The sequence below is a fragment of the Chaetodon auriga genome, chromosome 1 (genome assembly GCF_051107435.1).
Source record: "Chaetodon auriga isolate fChaAug3 chromosome 1, fChaAug3.hap1, whole genome shotgun sequence".
In the NCBI taxonomy this organism is placed as follows: Eukaryota; Metazoa; Chordata; class Actinopteri; order Chaetodontiformes; family Chaetodontidae; genus Chaetodon; species Chaetodon auriga.
This window is the reverse complement of record NC_135074.1, coordinates 21,670,975-21,695,230: the sequence shown is the minus strand read 5'-3', so window position 1 is coordinate 21,695,230 and position 24,256 is coordinate 21,670,975. Positions and strand designations below refer to the sequence as shown.

At 41.1% G+C, this 24,256-nt stretch overlaps 1 protein-coding gene across 1 annotated transcript; it reads right to left on the bottom strand.

The window, feature by feature from the left end:
• Positions 1-8,397: 8,397 nt before the first annotated feature.
• Positions 8,398-13,406, bottom strand: hp (haptoglobin). The gene is made up of 4 exons (XM_076737997.1): positions 13,376-13,406; positions 12,904-12,986; positions 10,003-10,286; positions 8,398-9,704 (listed from the first exon to the last, which is right to left on the bottom strand). Exons 1-4 carry the CDS (start codon positions 13,396-13,398, stop codon positions 9,135-9,137), a joined length of 960 nt encoding a protein of 319 aa, XP_076594112.1. The 5' UTR covers positions 13,399-13,406; the 3' UTR covers positions 8,398-9,134.
• Between the last annotated feature and the right edge of the window lie 10,850 nt (positions 13,407-24,256).

Here is a 24,256-nt window from a genome sequence, read left to right as displayed (position 1 = left end):
TTGTCAAACGTGTAGTGAATAATCAAGCTGACAAGGGCTCCGATGTGCTGCTGTATCAGCTGCTAATAAAATCCACACATGGTTTCACTCACACACACACACACACACACAGGCGTGGTCGTAGTATTGACGCTCTCTGTTGCACACACCCTCTCTCACACTTTTCAGCCATGTGAGGAGCCTCTTCACACCTCTCCATATATCCGGCTTCAGACTCTGCTGAGGGGAAGGAGGTTGAAGGGTAGAGCTGTGTCAGTGTTAATTGCCTCAGATCACGAGGGTTCAAACAAAAAACAAAACAAAAAAAGTTCAAGTTTGGGGATCTTTTATATTTAAGGATCCTTATGATTATTATTGGTGTTGTTAGCCTGCTTTGGACAGGGAGAAAATTTCCAGATGTTATTAACTTATTTCAAGCTGGTGTCATTCCCAGAGCTCCAAATGCCAACGCATTGTCACACCCCTCGGCATCTCATACATAAGCACATAAGGTACCCTTTAAGGTTCTGGGCATCAACTAACTCCAGCGTAAACCCATCTGCAGCAACATAACACATTTGGAGGAAGGTGACATACTATAAAGAGTCTGCAAATGGACAAAGGTGGACAAACATATGACTCTCGCCCACCCAGGGTTTGTGTCCCATGAGAAACCGAAAGTGAGCGATCTCTTCCTAAAGCTAACCAAGTAGCTTTGGTGCCTAAACCTGAACAAACTGCAACCATTTCACAACATGGAGCACATGTTGGAGGGCTTTGTGCTGTGGATGGGTTTATATTGCAGTTATTTGAAAGCCTGCTGTGTGACAAAGCATTGATATTTGACGCTCTGGGAATGAGAACCGGTTGGTTATTTAGCCCAAACGCTGTGAGTGTGAGTTTTATTCAAATTGCCAGATTAAATGACTGAATTATCGCCTTTATCATTCAGACAAAGGAGACCATCATCATCAGTTAAATGTTATGTGCATTCTTTAGAGATATGCTACAAACCCACACAGGTGTTTTCTTCTGTGGCTAATTGACCTCTGCTCAGCTTTTCTGTCGACTGTTGATGAGTAAGAGCGTAACTGGGGGTTTGATCATGTACAACAAACCATGATATAACTCTTCTGGCCACCAGGTGGCCTCATTTCACCAGCACACATCTCTCCAGAAGGTTGAAGACATGTAAGAAGACACAGTGTGGTTAAAATTTCCAAGGTTTTCTTGATCTGTCCAGATGCCTCAACCTTTATGTAGACTCAAATGGGTCTTAAAGGTGGACTCAAATTTTAGTCTTAAAGGTCAGTTTACTCATCATGGGGAGTACTGCTCAGCCTGTTCTGTGGCTTTGGAGGGAGCTTTGTTAAAAAAGTATTTCGCGGCTGGAAAGACACAAAGATGCAAATATTTATGTAAAATTGGTGCTACATGACCAGAGGAAAGCAAGAAAAAGGAGTAGAATTTCATTTTGTTCAAATGGTAGAAAACCGACAATAACCAGGATGAACTGGGCTGCATCAGACCACTAAACGCTCCTGCTGGTGGGTGATGCACTACCAGTTGGGTTTTGGCTTGTTTGGCTGCCTGGTCACAAACTTTCCCATATTACAGCTAAATAGTACAATAATATAGGGCAGTTTGATTTATACTCGATCAGAAATACCTAGTTTGAACAGAAAGGTACTCCAAATCAACCTCTGCTACACCAGTTCTGTTCGTGCTAATCTGTCACATCTGTCTCTTTCAGCTCCCCCAAATTTGATGGAAGTGCAATAATTTGTCACAGTAATATCGCTTTTGGACTATTTCAAAACAAGCTGTGAAACATGAAACTGGTAAATCTTTGGTTGAACGTGAGAAAAGCAGCTCTGCACAAGCTGCATCCGCTCCCTTGTTATTGTCGAAGGAGGAAGAGGAGGAGGAGGGAGGGGTGCATTTCTACAGAGCTGCTCCTGAAAGCGTGCTGACCTTTTCTAGGTTGCTGTCGTGTGGTAAAACGACAACCCATGAGAAGATACTGTCAGAGAGGGTCCTGTGCACCGTAAACCTCTCACTGCTGCATCCGTTCACGACACCAGAACTGACATGACAGCAGAGAATTTATATACTCGTGTTCGCAGCATAGTTTCACAAAATCACAGAGCAGAACCTCTAAACTAAGGACCAGCTCCTCTCTTTTCATTTCTAAGGCAGCTGAACACTGACGCTTATGCAGCTTCTCAAACTGTGCATATGAATTACAGATGCTTTTTATCAGGTCAGTTTGATTCTGACACATTCAATGCTTTAGTTACAATTGAAAACGTTACTGCCACTTTTGGAGACTATGCCTTTAGTATTGCAGCTGTTTGCGTTTTATGAAAAGCTTTTGTGTAAGAGTACCTGCATTAGCAGCATTAGCATCTGTGGTTCCTGCCTGATAATAGACGGGTAATGGGACGAGGAGATCTGTAAGGGGTGGTGACAGGTGGTTGTACCCCGAACAGGAGACAGTGTGACAGTCGTGGCATTTGCATGGCATTTAATCCCTGCCGGCTCCAGTGTCCTTCCCCGCTGTGCCAGAACTCGAGGAGGGACCAAACGGTGGCAGAGAGGTGAGTTGGTTCATCTCAACATCACACAAACACACATGAATGAAGATGCTGCTCAACATTTAGAGAGGATGCAGGACTGCACAGATGCCACTGACTGTGCGTCAAGAAGACCTTGAGCTTCGATCATTTGCATGAAAATGTTTGAATGACCTGAAAATGTTCCTTTTTTCTGTCCCTGGGCATTTTAATTTTTTGTCTGTCTGTGAAACACTTGTACTTGTTCTTTATTTCTCTTTTCCATTAAAGCTGTAACAGCTGTGCCTCTGCAGTAAAACACAGGACATAAAGCTCAGCAGGACAGTGCATACATTTTGGTGCTGTTAACAAAGCTGCATCCACACTGAGACGGTGAACTTAGGGCAAGCTAAAGTCTCTGATTCTGAGATGGGCGTCCCACTTTTCTTGTGAATTTGCTGCTTCCAGAACTCTGAATTGCAGCAATCATTGCTAATTTTGTGAATCAATTCAAAGAGGAGTGATTGCTTTTGTCTGAGCCAATCACAGCATTCATTGGTGAGACTACGCAGAGCATTTCCAACAAATTGGGACATCTTTGCTATAGTTAGGGTCAACAGTTTAATCAATGCTCTGCATTAGAACTTATGAAACTGCAGCAACCAATAAAAACAAATGTAACATTTTCACAATCCTCAATAAGAGAAGTTTATCATGTTGGGTACATGTCCGTGTGGTGACACTGATAGTGTCCTCAACATTGGACTCAATGGGAACCATCGCAACACCTTATTACTCATTATTTCTTATTTAATCAGCAAATTGTCTTTGTCTGAACAACATGCATTCTACACACCGACTGCTGTACGAGGGGCTGCCTCAGTGGCGACTGAAACGTTTTGTCACTTTGATCAGTTAGGACAAAATAAAATCCTACCACAGAAAATACTTAACAAAGAAGGCAGAGGCGGAAGAAGCAGTACCTCAAAACTGTACATACTTAAGTGCAGTAGCTGAGTAAATGTACTTGCTTACCACAACTGAAAGAGGGCTGAAAGACTGAATAAGAAAATGTTAACGTCTATTCAGTCGACCAGGCGAATTCACATGGTTAAACTGGTGAGACGCCTGTTGCTAAGCAACTGACCCATCTGTGTCCTTACATAAATGGTCACAATTTTTTTCCTTTTGTTTGCCATTCATTCAAACTTTTGTGGGGGTTCACCAGTCTGCCATTCAAACTTCACAACTGTATATATTCATATAGACACACAGTGCATGGACTCTTCTCATCAGCGCAGCAAACACGACCACATGTGACAGAGCCGAGCCTGAACATGACCACCACAGTCACACAGGCAGCACGTCCTAATATTTGGAGGTTATGATTGTTCTCATGCTTGATTCTCTGTCTGTTTCCTGGTCATATCTGTTTAACATTTGCTTTTCCATGACTAATAAGAGACACAGTAAATCCTGTTTGGCAAACAGTGGAAAATGGTTCTTCAGGTGAGTACTAGAGTTCACCATTTGTGTTTTATTATTCCTTTGTGAAAAGCATGGTGTGTGTATGTATGTGTGTGTGTGTGTGTGTGTGTGTGTGCGTGCATCTATGCGCATGGTAAGTACAGTAAATATAAAGGCGGATGAGGAAGCTCAGGAAGCTTCAGTTTCCCAGTTACACAGGAGGACAGACAGACTGTATAACCTGGCAGCTGAGTACACAACACGCTCGCATCAGCAAACTGGCTTAGAAAATACCATTAATTTTTATCATTTCTGCCTCAAAGCCCCTTTGTTGTGTTTGATGAGATGGGCGCTACCATCAGCACTTTCACCTCGACGCTGAGTTTCTGTTTCATGTGAGACACTGTGGTGTCAGGACGAAGGAACAGAGAGCGCTGCATTCGACAGATTCAACAGACTCTGTTTTCTTTGCATGTCTAATCATGACTACAGTGATACATACTAACAGTAATAATACTAAGACTCATCATCATCATCATCATCATCATCATCTTCATAAACATGATTATAAAGCATTTTTCAAAAACAGTTACACAGCTCTTTACAGAGCAAAGATTAAATCACACACATGAAATACTTTGTACATTTCACACATACACACAGTTATAGTGTGTAGCTGTTTTTTTTTTTTTAATATGATAAATGTGATGTAAAAGAACTTCAGAAGTTAAAATATGCAGCAACTGCACATTTTTACTACGTAATGTACACGAGTATTCAAATCCATCTGGCAGCGGACAGGTTGTACAGAGATACAGTGAGGAGGTGATTTTAACAAAATGCATCTCCCTTGTTAACCTGCCACCCCCCCTCCATCCCCTTGAAGCAGAGAGCATGCAGGAGCAGAGGGGCTGTTTTACTGAATATGAATACATTCTAGTCGGCCTGACTCATTGATCCTTTATCTGATGGAGGGTTACGCAAGTTAGAATCTACAGATCAAAGCTCTGAAGTAGCAGCAGCAGCAGCATAACTGTGCTGTGTATTGATCGATCCGTACGCTGTCTGTGGTGCTGAAGTGCCAGATGGATTTGTAATTGTGCCTCTTTCTCTCAGTACTGCCCTTCTGTCACTTTCTTCTTGGATCTATAAAACTCTCTCAACTATTGAACTACTATTGAAGCCTGTATGCTCTACGGAGTCGCCTTCATGATCAAATTGATAAGGAGCAATGTGTAGTGGCAGAAGAGCGAGAGGATCATAGAGGCACATTTACTCATTACTTTCATACACAATTATAAAAAGACAAATGCTGTTAACTCACAGAGTTAATGCATCCTGCAACAACATCTTCTGGGAGGTGCACATGCGTGTGTGTGTGTTGGTTGGTGGTGTGAGGGCAGTGGGTGCTCCCATTGGGTCATCCCACCTGGTAAACATTAACAAATCACAGACTGGATACAGTATTTCCAGATTAAACATCATGGCCGACTTCAACTGTTGATAGAGGGGAAAAAAACCTTGCTGCCACAGTGCATGAGGAAATGATGTGCTAGCTGCTGCATATCCTCACCTCTGATTAAACAAAAACCTTTAACAGAGTCATTAGAACATTAGCATTAGCACTGACTCAACAAGTCACATGTATATTTAGTGACCACCTGACATGTTAACATGTTGTCTCGTTTAGTAATTTAGCCTCAGTTGAGGTTTTAGACCAAACATATACGGTCTTGCACAAATAAAAATGGATCTATGTGCACATACAACCTGCTAACACAATATTCATCATCCTATGCTAATTCTGGCTTGAAGTGCATTTAGAGACTGTTTGTGTTGTGACCTCAGTCAGTGCTGTGCAGGAGTGATGGAGCCAGAGAGAGTACACTCTGAGACTGGTAGAGAGTAATGGCCCTTGACAGGGATATTAATATTTTAGAGGCTGTGGAGGAGAAACCTCCTACATCCTGCTGTAGACCTGCTAAAAAGTACCTGTCACTTCCTTCAACAGCTCCATTTTTGTTTTACCTAAAAAAGGCCAAAAAAGGCCAAAAAAGTCATGGAAGGATTCTGTGTACACTTCAGCAAGCAGCTACAGAGATGATCTGCCTCAAAATCTCTCATTCTGCTGCCAATATGATATCACCAAGACACATTAAAGGATGCGCGGGCCATGCCCCTGTTGTTTGTGTCCAAATGAGACACAAGAGATTCACCAACCTCTGCTGGAAGATGCAGGAGAGTGCAAGAAAAAAAAAAAAAAAAAAACAGGCCACAAGCAAGGCTGCAAGGTGTCAAAACCTATAAGATCCAGTGGATATAAACTGGGTCATATATTAAAGTCTCTAGAACTCTACTGGGAGATTTTTCTTACGTGGATAAACTGCTGTGCAAATTGTAAAGACAAATTTGTGATTTCAAACTGACTTGACATGAATACTATACTTCCAAAAGGTATTTGCTCATCTGTAATGCAGAGCGCTGTGTGATGAGTGTGTACAAAATCTCCCACAGATGCTCAGTGGAGATGAGACATAGCGAACGCTTTATCAAAGCATCTGCATTTAGTGTTTTCCCACTTATTTATTCAGGGGTTCCCTTTAATTTGTCATCTCTCATCTCTTCTTCTTTTTGATCTCACTGTTGTTAGGAGACATCACATGTCCAGCCCACATTCTTAGCCTTACCACCAAACCTTTGATTCATTTCAAACATCTCTGATCGCAAGCTAAACAGAACCAAATTCAACTTCATACCTACCTAAAGATATCAAGACTAAGTCAAGACTCTTTTTTTTTGCTAGTTTCAAGTCAGACACTACAGATTGAACCACAGATGTTGAGAGAAATAATCAATGTGGAAATATATGATGATACGTTGTCTGTTGATATGTTATCAATACACATTTGCACCAGTATCACAACATGCTAGGCTTAGTTCTAATCCTGCTTACCTGTAATCATTCTAATTTTCTCTCTTGAGGTTCAGCCTTTGTTGCTCATTTTCAACTGCTTGACTTTTGAATGATGCAAACCAACCTGGTATCACACCAAAGTGTGTCAACCGGCTGTCAGTGTCACATTTTGCATCACCTAACTTTGAAAGAAAACAATGCCGCTCTGCGATCAGGTTAGTAATAAATACATAATGTCCGTTCCTTCAGGTGATAGTCGCGTTCGGTTTGGCTTAAAGTAACTACTTCTTAACTCTTGGCATCACGTGGGAATCGAACCCTTGTCTCCTGAATGACACCTTCACCCACCCTCCATCACATTTGTCCTTTGCTTCCAACATGATCGCCCCCTGCTGGTACTGCATGTACTACTCATGTGACACTGGCACATTATCGTCCAGTGGATCGGCAGGTCTGTTACACACATTGGTGTGAGACTGGGCTGTGCATACATAGGCAAGTTGCTCTTGTGTACGTCTCAAAAAGAGACTTTCATTGGAGTGTCTACACCAGACGAGTTTTGCAGATGTTTGTCAAGTGTGCGACAAAGCATTGTTACTTACTGTAGATGCCATCCCTCTGACGGGCTTACGGGTGGAAAAAAATCTGTGGTGTACATTCAAGTCATAGTGTACATTTTTGGGAATGATCACATAATTAAAGAAAATCAACATATGTGCGTGTCAGCATGCGATGCAATAGCTGATCGGAGGAGTGAAGGAAGAAATGCAGGAGACATTAATCTGATGCGCTGCAGGGAATCAAGAGGTTCCATCTTTGCAACAGGTTTGTTGGTTTGTGTCAGCAGTGATTTTCTTTGTGGGTTGAATCTTCATAGCTATAATTAAATAGCTTACAGATCTGAGATAACAGTAATATCAGCCTCTATGTTCCCATCCCCTAAGCCTAAGCCTGAATATATCCTCACACTTAAAAGGACTCAGAGAAATAAAAACCAGTCATCTCTGCCTTTCTTTGATTTTTCCTTCCCTCTTATCCTTCCCTCCCTCTTATCTTTCCCTTTCATATTGCATTGGCTGGACAGGCAGCTGTCAACATCACACTTTTCTGGCATGGAGAAAAAGCACTTGTTGAGACAGTTATGACTTTTGGCAGTGTGGACACATCTACCAGACGAAAATATCTTTGAAGGCCTGCTGCCATTGGTGGGAAAAAACATCTGCGGGCAACACTCAAAAAACACAAATTCTGAGTTGTGTCATTCACTTTTATTCTATTGTCAACTTTTGCTTTCATGCTGATGACTGCACGATGAAATGTCGTCTCAAACTTTGAAGTCCTCTTTTCAAAGTTAACTGTGTGACAGTAGAACATCATATGCAGGCACAGCAGTCTACTTTGAAATCGATTTCATCCAAATTAAACCACAAAATGCATTTTTTTTTTTAAACGCATCAACCAGAACAACACTTTTTCTTGGCTATCACGTTAGTGTCTCCCAAAACTGATGGTTAAGAAAAAAAATGTAAAATTTGGGTAGGTGTGTGCCTAAAAACGACTTGGTTAGAGTCAGAGACAAAACATGATTTGGATTGAAGTATTGGTGAAGGTTAGGAAAAGATCACAGTCACGATTAAAAGAAACCAAAGAGGCCTGTCAGTATATAATCGGAAGTTCGGTGTTGATGTGTCAAAGTAACTTTGTTGACACATCAACACTGAACTTCTGTGGACTAAATGTTGTCATATACTCAAAAAGAATTAGTTTTTAGTGTTTATAGCTGTTCCAAACAGCCACACACCAGCTGAGTGAGGCAAGACGCAGTAATCATTCGAATATGGGGATAACAAGCACATGCTGTCAGCCGTTCCTGGAAGGCGTTTATAGCGTTGGTCTTGTTTGTACACATGAAAAGCGACAGAAATGATTGTGGGAAGAATGAAAAAGAGAGCTGGCTCTACTTCTACTGTTACTTCTGTCAGACGAGGGTCATAAGTCTCACGGCCACTGAAACAACAGATGATAATGTTTTTCTTTGGAAGGCAATTTGTGCAGTATAGAAAACAAGATATACAAATACTGGATTTATGGACTAGAATCTACCCAGTAACTGTATTTTGTCCTTTCTAACCACAGCAGACAGAACACAGATGTGGTTACATCACGGGCATTTTATTAAATCCACTGTCTAAATACAGTACAATGGTTTCCCTACAAAATCAAACAGACGGCTGCCGTGAGTACATCTTAGACATTACATCAGAGCGCACAGCAGAGGATTTCTCTGTATCCCCTCTGACCACACTGTGGATCCAGGGTAAATATGAGGAAATCTTCATATAGACGGCGTACTTCTGCCGGCTGCAGGACTTGTCATAGGAAAGGATCCCTGCAGCGTAAATGTCACCAGTTTCAGCATCTGTGACAGCCAGAGCGCCTCCTGCATCACCGAAACAAACATTTTCCTCATGCTTGGTGGCTCCGGTGCAGAACATGTTGTCATCTACAGTCGGCGTGGACGGAATATGTTGGTATTCTGCCTTACAGACGGAGTGACTGGCCAGGGGGAGTACGAGGTGTTTGAGTGATGTAGCAGGGGTGAGGAGGGCCCCCCAGCCCCAGCCGGCGATGACCCCTGAACCTCTCACGGTGTCTCCCAGGTCCTGGCCTCTCTCTGGCAGGGGGATGGGGGTCACTTCATTGCTCATAGCCACAGGCACCGTCAGCTGGATCAGAGCCAGGTCGTTGTCCCAGTCAGACTGATTCTGGAAGCCTGGATGCAGAACAATCTGCAGGAAGGGAGGGTGAGAAGCAAGAGAGAGGAAGTCTGACTGATTGTTCCATCTTTAATCTTTCAATGGCAATGCAGTAGCACAGAAATAACAACGTTGCTCTTAATATTACATTAAATATCACTGAACAGCTGTATAAATATATTTTAGATTTAATATCTTGTCCAGTAAAAGTCATTTACCTCCACACTTGGTGATTTTTATGCTTTTAGATAAGTCTGATAATCCCACGAAAAGTCCAAAACCGATGATGCAAATATTTAAAAGCTGGTCAGGAACAAATACATTCACTCACCTTCTCTACAGCGACCTCTTTGGAGACATTAGCTTCGGCCCGTTGTGAGATTCCCAGGTACACTTTTGGAATGACGGGAGGTTTTCCCTGAATGTCCTGTCGACTCTTCTTGACAAAAAGGTTCCTGCCGGCTGTCAAAACCCAGCGGTCAGAGATGAGAGCGCCACCTGCATAGCCTCCGTCCAGCACGCTGTCAGCGATGTAGACCATGACCTGCCAGGGCACATGAGGAGCTAAAGTCCCCCCAACCATTCGCCTGGAACGGAGCGACGCTAACCTGGAGGCTGAGACATAAACCTAGACGTAAGGCGCTTTTCTGTCTTGTGTGTGGAGGGTATTCTGTTTTTTATGTGGCTTACATTGCATGGATATTGTTCTCTTACGGCCTACAGTGTAAAGTTAGAAAGGCTTTTGATGCTACTGATCACACTTTGTTAAATAAGATGCTTTATGTGGGTTTTGATGTGCTTACGGCGGGTTCGAATCATGTCTTTCCATTAAAATTCAGGCTGTTGTTGTTGATGATTTCAAAGTAACTGGTGGTGAACTGTTATAATGAGAGGCTGAGTGGACTGGTTAGAGTGAGCTGAATGAATGGCTTTGGGTACACAAGACTCGCGTAATGACGACAGCAAACTCTCTCTTATACATATTCTTAATATTGTTTCTACATCTCTGTGTTGTGTCGAGATGCTAAGCATTTTATTTTGCAACCAAATTGAACAGTTCTATCATATAACATTACCAGAACACATTTTGACTCACCTACTTTCTACCTTTATCTCTGTCCATTTTCGCATAAGTGATTTTATACTGACGTGAGTAAAATATTCGAGCGCTCTTTCCATCTCTGTTTTCATGCTGATACCGTCTTGTATGTCACTGACTCCACAGCAAACCAGACTTCCTCCAGATTACACTCTGCTCTTTGATGACATCCATTATTAATCGAAAGCTTGTTGTAAATTACGAAAAGAGCACATGTATGCACTTTACAAATGCACAAGCCTCTGAGGTTCTTATACTTTGAGGGTTTATTTGCTGGATTTTTTAGAAACTGTTTATTCTGCATGACTGTCTTGTTTCCGTCTGGTTTACACGTAACATGTTCTCAATTTTCCCTTAATTGCAATGAGATCTGCTGAATAAATAAAGCCACTGCTAACTAATTCCTCTCCAAGATGTCTGTTGAGGCCAGATATTAAGAACACTTCACCAGTTTGAGTAGTTCATCTTTGTGTGTTAAACATTGCTGACAGCATTTTTGTTCTTCCCTGTTTCCCCTCTAGTAGAACTTAAACATATTTAATAAAATATGATCTCCTCGACACCTGGGTTATCTCATCGCAGCATATGCAGTGCAGTCATTAAAGCATGTTGTTATCACTTCCTGAGATCTGCTGTTAAACGGAGCTTTGTCGTTTGCATGCAGCGCTGTCAAGCTCTGCGAGCCTCTTCGGGATGTGGCCTCTGATTATTCATGATAAAGCAAAGAAGGGAATCCATCAACTCAGTGCGCATCAATCGATGTGTCCTTCGTGTGACTGAGATGACTGTTGATGATCATTAAACCTGTTGTGGTTATTACATAAAACAGGGCTTACTTACCAACAACAATTTCAAGTGTCTTGTTCAATCAGTAAACACTGGCGTACAAGCATAATTAAATGAATGGATGTCTAATTAGTTTGATGCATTGCATGAGCAGAAATTGGAGTCAATAGTCCAACAGTTACACTTCATGTCGTCTGTCTCTCTTTGCTTTCATCTTTTTACTAAAAATAAGCTCCTTTTCTTATCAATAAATGCTTTTTTAACATGCCTCCGGTCAGTTTAGTCACATCTCTCACTGGACTCTGATGGCTGAGTTTATTGTTGTTTTCAAGGATTGTTTGAAGAGAAGCGGGGAAGCAGCACCCGTCAGATACGGCAGCGTTGCAGCCAAATGAAGAGCAATATCTGAAATGAGCAGTAATAGCGCAGCCCTCAAACCCCACAGGGGAGCCCATGTCATTTCATGCAGGAGTTATCTTTCTCAACAGCAGCTGTGAGGAGGCTTTCGTGTAAAACACTAGCTTCAGAGAATTGGAGCCTGTGGTTGCTTGGACCCACTTGAATGCATTCAGAAATTAAAGGCTGCCATTTAGATCTCTGGATCAGCCGTCATGGTCACATGATGGATTATATTCTGACTGTGAATGTGTTCCCATCAATTCTGTAAGAGTAGGATGTGTTTTTGTACATACCACAACGAGCTGTTTGACCTCAGTATTCATTTAGTTAGAAGGTAAAAGACCAAATATTAGCCAATTTGCCATGGAAATATTGGGCTGTCAGTCTGTTGGCCAGTCTGTCCACCACTTTCGTCCAGCCTGAAATACTGTATTTCAGCAGCTACCGGATGGATTGACATGAAATGGTGCAGACATCCATGGTTCCAAGATCATGATCGTCGTTTCCTCTTGCACCACCTTGAAGTTGGGATTGATGATAGTGTATAAAATGCATCTACACTTCACTTTTCATCCATCATCAGGTCATGTTTTAATTTATCTATTACGTTGGTTTATAGCTGCCTGATAATCACATGCAGGCCAACTAAAGTATTGTGTTTCAAATCTCTAATTGTCATCTCGCGGTTTTCTCTGAACTGATGGATTCTGTTAAAGTTGCTTTTTATTATTTGATCTTGTGCTTTTTGGATTTTAATTCCTTTTTCATTACTTTAATGTTCTTTTTAACTGTTCTGCGTTTTATCATTTGTGTGTGGAAGTTTAGATTTTTATTCTAAATTTGGAATATTGACGTAAAACCTTGAAATCCGCTTTGAATTAAGACGCCGAATTTATCATTATTGACATGTTTGTGCTTGTGTATGTTTGTGGGTGTCTGTGCGTTTACCCGACACAGAGCGTTTCATCTTCTCTTGAGTCACGTCTGCCTGACAGGCCCATGCAGCCAGGAGGATCACAGTCAAAGAAAACCTTCAAACAACGGCAGATTCACATGATAAACACACATTCAATCTTTAATGGATCAATAGAGACAATAAAACCGGGCCCACTGAAGGAAACGACAAGTTGTTAACAAATCAGTTACTGAATTACAGAGTTAGATAATTAAGCCTTTGATTTACAACAGCTCATAAAACATCATTGGATAATTATTGGAAAATTAAGCTACTTAGCTTTGTAAATGTAAATATATGCTCAGATTTAGAGACAGTAATTCATTGTTATAAGAAATAAGGCTCAGCTTAGGGTTTTTTTGTTAAGTATATAACATCATATTTGGTACAGACTTTTATATTCAGGTATATTCACAGGAATTCAAAAAGGGCATCATCATATACACATACATTATTACAACTCACCACATCTTGCTGACAATATCCATCTTGTGCAGTGAAGGTTATAATATCTCCTCTTGAGTGTACTGGGAGGTATTTATACTGCTGACAGAAAGAGCCTCTGCCCTGGAAATCTGCCTGGCAGAAAAACATTGATTCCAGGAATGTGAAATAAACAGTTGTGAAATCTTGCTCTCCAAGAGTTGGGAGACTTTCCACAGTCTGAATTCTAGAGATGGGCACGCCAGTTCTTTTAGATGTACTGAATCACTAGAATCAGTTCACTAGAAAGATTCGTTCAAAGATTCGTTCACTGAATCACCGAATCATTCAGTGCTTGGCAGGAGGAGCCTGCGACTCCTGAACTGATATACGGCTGAACGGTTCAAGTTTCAGTTCAGTTCACAGCTTCCAGGACCGGGAGACGAGAGTGTTGTGACTGTGTTGCTTTGACAAACACATTTGTAAATATAAAACTATATATAACTATATTATAAATCATGATGTTTTAAGTGTCCTGTCCTATGGTATGCTATTTAACTGGTCTACTCGGCAAATTGGGCTCAGTGAGTGATCCGTTCACTGAACGTATACCCCACAGTACATTCAGTGAAGGATTCACACTGAATATGCACCGTTCCCTCGCAAATTGTCGCAATGAGATGATCAGACAGTCACGCGTTTTCTCAAACTGCGGGTTTTATACACTATTTGTTACATGCTGTGTCCTACTGTACTGTTGTTGCGGTGGCAAATTTAGCAGAGTTTAAAAAAAAGTTAGTTTTCTCCGAGGTACACATGAACACAAAACACCCCTATCTCCTCCTCCTCCTCCTCATTACTGCCAGCATAACATTTTAAGTTTGTTTATCTGGAAACTAAATCTGTTAAAACAACGGGGAACAACGGTCGCCATGAAAGTGTATCCCTCAGAGGAAAATGATTCAGGAGAGTGTAGTTCACTGACTGATTCATGCGTCGGTGACGCGGCGCAGTCGGCGCGCGCGGTCCCTCCCTCAAGTGATTCGTTCGTTTCTCAGTTCAGTTGAACTGTCAAGTGATTCGTTCGTTTCTCAGTTCAGTTGAACTGTCAAGTGATTCGTTCGTTTCTCAGTTCAGTTGAACTGTCAAGTGATTCGTTCGTTTCTCAGTTCAGTTGAACTGTCAGCAGCGCCGCCTGCTGTTTTGTGTTCTAATAATTCATTTCAGCTATTTTTGAAGCGTTTAGCTCAGTTGTGGAGCCTGTGTTGCTTGTAATAGGATTGGAGCTTTTACAAAATAAAACTACTTCACCAGTGGGTGCTTCATCATTTTGCAAAGCAAGACAGTCACTAACAGTTTGTACTGTTTGCATCATAGTTTTGCATCATAGTTGACTAAAAGCAAACAAGGCTGACTGATTCTAACATTTTTTTATCTGTATCTGTGGATGAGAAAGTAATGATTTTGCAACAATGTTTCATCTGTTATCAAAGAAAATAATAATAATAATAATAATAATAATAATCATTAGATTTTTCTGCAGGGAACAAAAAACACAGTATTTCAGCAAATTCCTGGCAGTAAACAGTTAACTGTGGCAGCGCTGAGTTTGATATGTGCTGCAGGGAGGAAAGTCCAGCATTGCTGCTTTGGGTGTTTACACAAAGAGAGTTAACATTTAATTTCAGAGTTTGCAGCCTTGATTATTTTATTTTTCCATTATCTAAAAAGCAGTTGTCGAGTCAAACACAATACGACAAGGTAGAGTATCATGCAAACATTACTGTGTTTGCTGATTGTCTGATGTTGCATTTTCCTTTTCATCTTCACAATTTTCACTACTTGTGTCCAGCTTCATTACACCACAAAGTAAGTCAGCATTCAAACAGTTCCTAGTGACTGAAATCATCAACTTCAAGCCGGAGTGAGTGACTGAGTTTGTATTCTAACTGAGGCCTCCCTTCCATGCAGTTAATAAAACACATGTTCCCACATATAACGAGCATGACGACATGGATTGCAGATTGTTATCGTGGACTTTAAAGCTTGGTTTAATTGTATAACAGGATTTGACATGGGCTCTTCAGCGCCTTAAGAAACGATTTCCTGAAGGTAATCAGTTGACGCGTGTAATTGGATATGAAATTCCTGAAAATCATATGTTAATTTCAAAAGAAGTCATTTCGTGATGGCAGTGTTACGAAAGCTTTACAGTCCTCAGTGCACTCTTAACTGGCTCAGACACAGGAGCTGTTCGTTAAGGAAGCACCTGTCTGAAAGTCAGTCTTCTTAGTTGTCATTCAATTTTGAATCTGCAGAGCTACAGAGCCGAAATAATAACAATAATTTCAGTACAGACTACACAGACTATGCACAGGTATTTTAGAAACATAGTACAAAAGTAACTAAACTGTACTTTGGTCTTTAGTACCAATTAGTAAAGGTCAGCATGTTATCTAATGTGGCAAACATCATACCAGCTAAACATCAGCATGTTAGCACAAGAGGTCATCACCTTTTAGCTAAAAGTACTGCTGTACCTCTAAGTACAGCCTCACAGAGCAGCTAGCACGGCTGCAGGTCTTATTTACCCAAAAAGCTGAATCTTTAAGTATTTTCTGAGCGTTTCTATTCGACATCATTGAAATTACATGGTTGTATTTTAGACCCCCAGGCCACCGGGGCCTCGGCATTTAAATAAAACAATTTAGCTTTACATAAAGTAAGTCCCTTGCAAATATAATTTCACAGAGGAAAATCAATTACAGCCTACATGATAAATGAAACAGTGACTGTCATTGTTACCTCAAGGAGAACCGGTACTGTATACCATACAGGTATACAGTGTGCTGCTTGGTTTGTGTTGCATGACCTCAACTGGAGCTTATGTTATACTATTTGGCAGCAGGCCAACTATATTTATTATTACACAGTGTAGTATTACAGACCAGTCACTCAGGCTACTCGGACCCCTTTCATAATCAACCAGAAGTCAGCTTATATCTTATTGGAAAGTAGAATCAGTCGTAGCCTACAACATGATGACCCTTACTACAACATGGAATACGCCTTATTTATTTATTTGATTTACAAAACCCTTGAGGATTAAGTTACATAATGCTGCCCAGCATACACATCTCTGTTCATTCCTGTGCTCTGGCCTCATCAACATTTCTTCAGCATTTATACATCAGAATGTGAGCTTCAATTTCCATTTCATTTCAACGTTGTTGCCGTCGAATTAACTTCAGCCTGTCTCAGGGAGATTTCTGTATGGCAGCTTCAAGGCATGTGCAAATCAGTGGTGTGTCCTGTGACGTGATGTCCTGTGTTTCCAATCAAATCTAAGAGCAGGGGTCTCACTTGAGTGCTGTAGTCTCTGCTCCCTGGGGGCAACAAAGAAGATGGGACATGACCCGTGTGCCAGGCACCGTCAAAGCCATGCACACAGGCCAAGGCCACTGGGGGCAAAGCTGGACAAATGCCCACGAGAGGATGGATGCATTTTACCCCCTCAGATACTGTAACAGGGTCACCTCTCATTAGCACAATGTAGTATCTCTCCCCGGCTCTTTTTCCATCTCTGTCTCATTCATACTGTGTATTTTTTACAGCATCCAAGGCATAGAAATACAAAACTCCAGAGAGCGCTGGGTACAGGAGAGCTAGAAAGTAACGCTTGAAGACGAACAGCCTATGAGTTACTTAAACAGTTAAATGAATATGATGAAGGACTTAAAGCAAGAGTTCAATGGTGACGGAGGCTGTGAGATGTAAAGCATTAGAGATGTTTGAAGTTGTGAGGAACCGGGGGAGAAAATGAGAGGGGGGTAGGTGGAGGCATATCAGAAGGTGAACGTGGAAGGAAAGAACGACAAATGGGAGGAAACTGCTGCTGTGGTCTTCACCTTCAATCTCTTGGGGAAGAGCGTGTGCATGTGCAAAGGACTGACAGCCATGCAGAGGGTGAGGGGAGGAGAGGGGAGGGGGAGGCAGTGAAATGGGGACTGGAGGTTGAGCGCTCCGCAGAGCGAGAGAGAGGCGGAGGAGGGAGAGGGGAGGAGGCTGAATCACAGGGACAGAGAGCTGGAGTGTGAGAGAGGCTTTGTGCTTAATGTGTGCCTCTCAGGAGAATGAATGATGAGGACTACAGCTCCACTTTCTTCTTCACTGGACGATTTTTGACTGGATTTTACTTCCACTCAGGTGGTACCTTAACACTGGATTGGTTTCTATTTATCAACCTCTGTCTGCACAGCTGCTCTGTGGTCCATTACAGCGGAAATGCTGGTAAGATTATCTGTTTTGTTTTGGGGTTTTTTTGTTTGTTTTTCTGGATGTCTTTGTGTGGTATCATATGGCAGCTGTTTCCCATAGTAAATACCACACAAGAGAAATATTTCTACACTTGTTCATTATTTTTTTTATAAAGAATGCCAAACTTTAGCTTGAGCACTGATTGAAAATGGATGTGTGTCAGGCTGCACTCACATATGAATTTGCATATGAATAATTGTTTTGGCTTAGAATGCTGAACTGTTAGTGCTCTTGAATTATATTAATTCGCAATAACTGACATTTTAAAAACCAACAAGTACTGTTCATCTTTGGAGTAAATGATTTCTATATTATTGCTTTAATTTGACTGATTTCCTCCAGGTGTGCTAAACAAATTTAATTACTGCTAAGTGCAGCACTGTTGGTTGCCAAAATACTTAAATTGAGTGGTTGATAATGAGCAACGCTTCCCTAAGAGACACATTTAAAAACCAAAATAAATCCCTGGAAATGTCATTATGAACAACAGGAAGATGTTTTTTATAATAGTAAATAACTGGAAACTTCTTTTTTTCATTTGCTGTCTCTTGATGCGCGCATGCACTGACTGGCTCATACCTGCACACACACACACACACACACACACACACACACACACACACACACACACACACACGCTTCGTTTCGTCCTGTTGAATTTGAATTACACTTTTCACTGCAACTGCTGCAGGTATTACTGTTTTTGCATTTCAGTACACAAAGAACGACGGCTAAATTGGAAGGATTTGAGGAAATTGGTCTATAACCGTTATGACTGACAGGGTTTAAGAGTTTAAAATTGCAGTTTTGGGAAATGCTTTTTGTTAAACGTAGTTCAGAAGAGATTCCATGAGAAGATCACTTCCATTAGAAGTCATTTCAACCTCCGACGGGCCGTTAGAAGCATTTATTGAGAATGAAACCGTCAGCTGGATCCCAGTCTGGTGTTTGATCATTCAGATATGCAGCAGCTGTTGACTGAGAAAAGTGAGGAGGCTATGACGTTTATTAGCAGTGTGTAATTTAGGACTAGGACTCATTGACAGGATGGACACACACACACGTACCCGAATGCAGAAACACACACGCACACATCCACATTCAAGTCAACAGTAATCTGTCTAATTTGGTGATGCTTTAGATAACAGCCTGAAATAAGGGGTTGACAACTCTGTATTTAAGAGGGACTTAGAAATAGATTAGCATATTGATATAGTACTGTAAAGAATATAGTTTTTATAGTTATCGTTTTTATGTTATTGTTGGTGCTGGGGAACAAAATATTGGGCTTCACCTGGGAAGAAGTCTGTGCCTTTATAGCTATAACTTATAAATAAATAGTTTTATAGCTTGTGTTTTATTAGCGGGCTGTTAAATCATGCTCCATTTTTGCCCCTTTTTCACTGTATTGACGGTGTACACAGTAAGTTTATTATGACGCCACCTGCCACCTGTTGGCTGAGTCTGCTGGTGTTCAAAGGTTTTGAAGTAGAAATCATTTTAACTGGGATCACTGGGTTAAGGAAGTTCAATAATTCTATATTTACTGGTTAAAATTACATTAAGCTGAGAACTACAGACTGTTGGGAGGCAGAAGCATAGCAAGATTAAATGCTGCCAGATAAAAGTTTAAAGAAAAACTTGAACAAAACAAAAAGCGAGACACTAACACACGGATAGATCAAACAACAATGACAAGAAAGTAACACCGGTTATGTGTTTGTGTCTGTGTGTGTGTATGAATGTGTCGCTTGTGCACTTATCTGACAAACACAAGGGAAACAAACACAGACAGAACGACAGGCCAAGACGTGAAGAGAAAGCCGTCTTTCTGCTCATGTGCTGTGGCAGTCGGCCTCAGGCGGCTCGGAGCCAGCCTGTCCATTATTACTGCACATGACCCTTCTGTGCATCCAGCGACCTGGCCTGGGAGCCCTGACCAAGCCCCCACGGTCTTCCTACATATGCCTGACCTGTCACTCAGGGACACAGCCCTGTCAAAGGAAATTCACTGCACGCATGAACAACAACCTAAACGCAGCTATTCCAGCACAAATACGACTGACTGTAAAGGGGCCCCATTCAGTATCAGGTTTGTTTGTGCACATGGGATCAAATATGGTTAATGAACACTTGTTGGTGCAAAATCAGTTTTCAGACTGAAATATTTACTATTGGATGTACTGCCATGAAAGCTTGGACAGATCAGTTGTCACTTCTTCAGTGAAATATCTCAAAATGAACCGGATGGACTGGCACAAAAACATTCATATCTGTGGAGAGGATGTATTCTCATCAGGGTTGACCTTTTTTGTTTTTTATTTAAGCATCTCAAACACATTTGGATGGATTGTCATGAAATTTTGGCACAGAGATTAATGGTCTTTGAGTCTGGCCTTTGTCTTTGAGCTTCACAGACCAACATCGTCCCTCATGTGAAACGTGGCGGGGCTTCATCTCAATTGAAGTAACTGCGCCCCCTCTGAGCTCATCAGCTGCACCTTGACAGCCCGTTACAATATTATCAAACTACCCCACAAATTATTGTGCTTATAATGACAAAATTGATATTTTTACCTTAAACGTTGAAAACAAAACCATGAAAACTGCTAATTTAAACTCACGGACTGGTGCTTTGAGGATTTTCGCAATTCGCGTCAAATTTCACATTCCTCTGAGTCTGAACACAGACACATGACACTCACATTTTTTGTTTCAGTGTTACTTACATTTTCCGGGAAAGTCGCTATCTCCAAATTAAAGCGTGAATAAACTTCCATTAATCCAGTTCGAGATCCTAAAACTCGAGAACTTGCCCGAGAATCATCCCGTTTTGAAGTTTTCCTCTGTATCAAAGTAGTCCAGTGATAGTTGTGTGTACATCCACGGATACACTGATAACAGCGAATACGGCATCCTTTCAATGGCGCTAATCTGCCAACATGTGAACAAATATGGGCAAAAAAAACAAAACAAAAAAACAAAAACGGGCTCAAATTGTGGCCCACGGGTAACTGGCTAACTCCATGGCAACATGGTACTTCCTGTTTCCATCTCCCAGAGCATTATGGGAATCATTATTTCAAAATGTAAAGCAGGCTTGTCCCTCAAATCAAAGTAAGACAAATCATAATAGAAAGGACAAAATCTATTATCATTATTATTATTATTTTATTTTTATTTATTTTTTTTTTTTAATGTTGCATTACCAATATTTCTTTTGGATATTAGAGTAGATGTGGGTTGCTGGGGGTCTCAACTGTATCATTTATTTCTGGGGGGGGGGGGGTGTCAGACACTGAAAACCTCTAGTTTACTGTTCATAATACTGAACAGATACTGATGACACATGAAGACTGAATGGTATCTTGACATTGAAAATTGGGGTGAAAATGGGAACACAGTGTAGAAAAGTGAACACACACACACATTCACACACACACATGTATATACACTTACAATTATGAACCAGCATTCAGCCTTTTCTTTTTGTTGTTCAGAAAATGTCGGCTTATAGATGTAGCAGATGTTGTTCTGTTTAGTATTGCATCTTCCCCTTGCCCAAAACACAGGTAGATCTCTCAATTTGTAATGATTGGGAAGATGTTGTATCTCTCTAACCGTAAAACTGTGTGTGTGTGTGTGTGTGTGTGTGTGTGTGTGTGTGTGTGTGTGTTTGCGTGTTGTCGTTGCTGTCAGCTGCTTGTCTCTCTGCGCCCAAGGTCTTGCCTCAAGGAATACTTCCGCCTGTCATCCTCACTCAAGGTAAAGCCAAAAAGCTCCTTAATGAGGTTCATCCTCTGTGCTCCCAAAAATACATTTTCTTTTGTTTTAGCACCAGTACCATCAGATAAATTAAAAGTAAAGGATTGCTCTGCTATGACATGAAAATAATTGCCCGAAGCTGTTAAAAATACCATTAGTTTTACAAGCTAATAGTGTTGAATGTGTAGAATTGAGACATTTGTTTTATGATATCGTTAACTTTGTTATCTATGAAGTTGAGTGATTCATACACAAAAAGCTGAAGCAGAGTCAAAGGGCAAGCTATGATTGACGTCAAAATATCTCGCCATTACCTCCTACCTACCCTAATCATCTCAGGTTTTTACAAGAGTCTTTCATAGCGTTAACACTGAAAACACTGGCCTTGATTTCTTCAAGCCGTCACATCTTCGCATTGCTGCTGCAGCTGAGCGTTACTGTCACAGATGGATTCTCTCACAATCTTACTTTCACCAAACAGAACGACAGAAGACATTTCTGCAAATCGAGCAATGAAGATTTATTTCCAGCATGTCTGAATCTTTAGGTGTTAAATGAATGTCTGCATGTCATCTGCAGCGTGGTTAATGTATGGTTATGGTTGGACAACAAAAGCTGTTTCGATACTTCATGCTTTTCCTTGTGAGAGTTTTGAACTGATGACATGTTTCAGAAGTCTGCTACATATTTCCAAGACACCGGCTGGAAAACATGGTTAAAAACAATGGATTTTCATATGCATATGTACATCTGTGACTGGGGTCGACAGTACTATCTATGCAGCACTACCCTTCCTCCAGATCTTAAATTAGTCTTTTGGGACTAGGACAGGACAGATGTTAGACCTCTCTGGAGTTTGACTGACCTCAAACATAAGTAATGTCACTTACATCAAATGTTCAAGGCCAGTTTTTGGCAAAGGGAAGGTTTATCAGTCCAATATATCCTATATATTAGGTTTTTTTTTAGATCAGAAGAAAAGGAAAAATATAAATGATTTAGCAATTATTGTTATTATTTCTTACACATGCAGCGGTCGTCATTGTCTGGGTCCCGAACAATGAGGAGGCTCAGCTGTGCTTTTTGATAAGCATGCTTAAGCAACATATTGTATTTGTACTGCTTTCAATTGAGCATATTGTATGTCAAAAAGGATTAGCAACAGTGTTGTGTCAGCTCACACTTCACAGGGGCGAGCTCAACTAAAATGAACTAGTTCATGTTCATTTCTTCTGATTTGATAATAAGCTGCAAAAGCTGCAGATCTGCTAAAATGTAGTCTAGTACAAGTCTGTCCACTTGTCACAAAGTAACTATGTACATTTACTCAAGTACTGCACTTTTCTTGACTATCATTTTGTGCAAGTTTAAACTTCTACTTCAGTACATCTCAGAGGCAAATATTGTACTTTTAATCCACTACATTTGTCTGACATCTTTTGTTAGTTATTTTTGAGTTACAGCTTTTTTACAACATACTTTGACATAATTACCGTTTTGAATGCAGGACTTTTACTTGCTGTGGAATATTTTGCAGTGTGGTTTAAGCAGTGAAGTGAGACATTTGATTTTTTTCTTCACCACTGCTACTTGTCAAACGCTGAGTTTGACTTGGGTAGAGGAACACTGTGGCTGTTAGCCAGTGGTCTGACCCTTCATCAGTGATTTCTTGTGATCATCATTCACTCACAGATATTTCCCAAGACTGCTCAGATACCAAGGTTTTTTTTTTTTTTTAATCAGGGTTCTACACTTAACATGGATGTGCCTACTGGACAACAAGGCACAGATAACTACAGAAAGACATATCATTACATGTTGTCCCCTCTGAATGCTGGTATGTTGTCCATGCAAATACCAAGCCAACAGTATGGGACAGTATAGAGTCTACAAACAACAGGATCAATCAGGGAATTTGGTATTCGACACGGCCTCTCTGCCCAAGCTGTATTCTCACATGGGGATCCATCCATGCTGTGTGCTCCTTTCAAGGCCACGGACTGATTAAAGCAGGAAAGTTGGTTGCAGAAATACTGGGAACAGAGGGGTCCTCTGGGAAGCTCAGCAATATGGTACTGCAAGTCTTAGAAACTACTCTGGTCACTGTTTTCAAAGCAGAACAGGACAACATGGAGCTTTGCTTGGAGAACAGAAAGGTTACTGTCCAGGATTCTGAAAGATTTAATGATTTAATCTTAGTCTGATGCTGGCACCTCTGCAGCTCTGCATGCAATATGGTTTGCCAAAAGCTCATTAAGCTCCCACTGTTAACCTGCAAGTTGACTGACTGATTAAAGTAATTGATAAAATCGAGCATCACCTGTTGAATAAAGTTAAAATGATTTGATGCGCTTCGATGCTCCAGGTGCAGTTCATGGATCGGGCCATGCAGGAGGCACATTGCCTGGGGTGGGTTCTTCGGGTCATTCATTCATTCCAGGATGTTAACTGCTTTTTATGGGCTGAGGTGAGGAGAAGCCGCGTCTCTGAAGACATTCTCATAATGAATTCTGTATCCTAACAAAGTGTGAGAGACAAGGACGAAAGGCCTCAAATATAAGTAGAAGCCCCCATCAGACAGGGCAGCTGATTTCTATAGGAGCAGTCTTCCCCTGAAAGAGTTGAACATGAAAGAGACGTGGTTGTAAACTCATGTCATTATTATGAAGCTGTTTTTTCACCTTCTTGTTATCAGCAAGCAGCAAAAATGTCACAGACTGACCAGATAACAGTAACAGTGTATGCACAGACCGGTGCATACACAGCAAAATGAGAGGCTGAAGTCACGTTAGTGACAAGACTGAATGTCATGTTGTCACCTTGTGTAACCAAACAAGCCTA